At 30.9% G+C, this 2,757-nt stretch overlaps 1 protein-coding gene across 1 annotated transcript; it reads right to left on the minus strand.

Annotated features, from left to right (window-relative positions):
* Positions 1–253: 253 nt before the first annotated feature.
* Positions 254–2,552, minus strand: LOC11409960 (myb-related protein 306). Its single transcript, XM_003599620.4, has 3 exons — positions 2,283–2,552; positions 1,852–1,981; positions 254–1,280 (listed from the first exon to the last, which is right to left on the minus strand). The coding sequence occupies exons 1-3, from the start codon at positions 2,416–2,418 to the stop codon at positions 611–613; spliced, it is 936 nt and encodes a 311-aa protein (XP_003599668.2). The 5' UTR covers positions 2,419–2,552; the 3' UTR covers positions 254–610.
* Between the last annotated feature and the right edge of the window lie 205 nt (positions 2,553–2,757).

The following is a 2,757-nucleotide window of genomic DNA, read 5'->3' on the forward strand; positions in this document are numbered from 1 at the left end:
TATAAATATACACTTTTTTTGTTGACTTTTGAGTTACATTCCGGTTAAAACTGTAGTTCCATAATTCTATCGAAGATCTTTATTACGTAAAACAAAAAGAACTGAATTACGGAAAAATTAAAATCGAAAAAATTGAAATTACTCTCTATTTTTTAAGTTATAGTACTTCGCAACAAAATTTGAGATATATTTCAATTTTTTGTTTCAATTTTTTTATCGGTGTGTAATTCAATTTTTCAACTACCACAAAAAAAAACATTAATTGCAGCTACATTATAATATAAAGAACTTTGAGGTTCACCACAACTCTTTGCTAACCCCAAATTTCAACCGCACCAGCTGCATTTTCTACATATAATCGAAACTTCAAAATATAAGTAAAAGTGGTCATCCAAAATTGATGTATATATGTCAAATGTTTTGGACTCACTTTTACTTATATTTTGTAACAAAAGTATTTGTAACTGAAGTGTGTGTATGTATATATATATTCAGGTCCCCGTGTGCTTAGCTCAGTTGGTAAGGACAATGCATAATATATACAAGATCGAGGATTCGAACCCTTGACATCATAAAATATATATTATATATATATATATTGAGCTATTTACTAAAACAACCCTGGTGTATTTTCCTCCATTGAAACGTTCATTAGATCTTCATTGCACTGAGCAGCCTCATCATCAAAAGGCCAATTCTCCATAAACATGAGAGGGTCTTGAGTTTCCTGGTTTGGCTTACTTTGATATTGAAAAAAGCATGAATCCATTGCCAAGAAATTTTTTTCTTCGACCGACACAGATTGAGAACAATCAGAATTTAATGAATTAAAACTCACCAAAGAATCAAATGCTTGATCTTTTTGTTTGCATGCTATAGTATTCTGTCCTCCTTCCCTAGAACCGGATCCTGTTACTACCATAATGGAGTTTCCTGAATTTGTTGTCTCGACTGAATTTTCGGGTTTTTTCATCCACTTTTCGAGTAATCTAGCTATGTTTTCGGTGTTTGATGCATAAGGGGATGTTTGATTTTCAGCTAAAATAGGTGTTGGCTTGTCAAGAGAAAGTGCCTCACACAAAGCTTGTTTTGCCATATGGATATCTGTTTGAAGTCTTCTCTCCCATTGACCTTTTACTTGAGGAATAGAGTTTTCTTCTACTTCATTTTCATCACCTGTTTGATTAATCTTCTTAAGCTTTTTCCTCAAATGTGTATTCCAATAGTTTTTGATGTCATTGTCTGTTCTTTCTGGAAGATAGGAAGCTATGGCAGCCCATCTACATAAATTCATGTCAGAAAATTAATTAAAGGTAAAAAAATTTAATTCATTTTTTGTTTAAATTCATTTGGGGAAAAAAATGGTGGGGATCTATCTATCTATTGCTTTTAATTCTTAGAATTTGAAGTAAACTAACTCAACCCGTATAATATCAGTTTGTAAGGTGAGAAGTGTCTTTACTTAAGTTATAAGCATATCTTCAGACCATATTTCATTTTCATCGAAGAACTTTTAATATTTATGAATGTTATACCGCAACAATATCCAAAACGGACGATCTTAGGAGTCAAATCTCAATTGTTAGATCGAGCTATAATTCATATTCAACAAATTGGTTGGAAGGACGGTACATTTTGCAATCATCACCGACTTAATTCATGTGTAAAATTTGGGAATTAAAAGTCAAATATTTGTTATTAAAGAAAAATTGTCTGGTTTACAGAACTTAAAAATTCAAGAACAAATTTAAAATTTATCACCAAAGTTGTCAAACTTTAGAATATAAATATTGCAAAAGAATCTGGAAATATAGAAGAGAAGGTGAAATGAAAGATGAGGTTAGGTAGTACCTATTTCCTAAAAGCGCTTGAAGGTGGATTATCATTTTTTCTTCATGGTCATTGAAATTACCTCTTTTGATACCAGGTCTAAGATAATTAGTCCATCTAAGTCTGCAACTTTTACTGCATCTCATCAAACCTGAAAAAGAAAAATCAATGAATAGCATACAAAATAAAAATCATAAACTAAAAAAATAACAATTTGTATATGGCCATAGATCGATAACAATTTAGTCTAAATCTATGAGCATTTGTCATAGGTTTAGACTGTTGTCTACGATTACAATATTAATTAATATAAATATTTGAAAATCGAAGAAGTAGCTTCAAACAAAGCTGAAGCTATTTCTTGGATTCAGAGTCTCGTAAACATTTCGTACGAAAAAAAAAAATTTATAAAAAAATGAACAAAATCTCTATATGATGAGAATTGTTTGAACCTGTAGTGGTGGGAACTGATCTCCAATTTCCAGGTCCATGTTCTTGAATGTATGATACCAAAATTATATCCTCCTCTGGAGTCCAAGGTCCTTTCTTAACCCCAATTTTCTCACAGCAAGGTGGTCTCACCATCATTACTTGTATGTATAGCTAACTAGTTTTCTCTTAATTGTAAGCTCTAAGAATGAGACTCTACGCTCTCTTTATTCCTAACATATACATAGACAAGTTTCTGCAACTGGGGTTGCTTTGTCTGTTTCATTAGGCACGTGTATATATATAGACAAAAGGAAAAGAAAAATAAAATTAATAGAAGAATTAAATAGATTTTTTCAATTAATAAGAAGTTGACTCATACTCACTAAACGTGCGGAAAAGAAATAGACATAGTTTTGAATTGTGATTGCAGATGTAATTTTATTTTTTTGGGAAAAGAAGCTAACAAAAAGAAAAGAAATAGTAAACAAGTAAAAA

The sequence above is a fragment of the Medicago truncatula genome, chromosome 3, assembly GCF_003473485.1.
Source record: "Medicago truncatula cultivar Jemalong A17 chromosome 3, MtrunA17r5.0-ANR, whole genome shotgun sequence".
Classification (NCBI taxonomy): domain Eukaryota; kingdom Viridiplantae; phylum Streptophyta; class Magnoliopsida; order Fabales; family Fabaceae; genus Medicago; species Medicago truncatula.

Coding starts and splice junctions, on each gene's coding strand:
- LOC11409960 (XM_003599620.4), bottom strand. CDS start 2,418: ATGATGGTGAGACCACCTTGCTGTGAGAAAATTGGGGTTAAGAAAGGA. Junction 1,982..2,282: donor ATCAGTTCCCACCACTACAG/GTTCAAACAATT, acceptor TTTCTTTTTCAG/GTTTGATGAGATGCAGTAAA. Junction 1,281..1,851: donor CAAGCGCTTTTAGGAAATAG/GTACTACCTAAC, acceptor GAATTTATGTAG/ATGGGCTGCCATAGCTTCCT.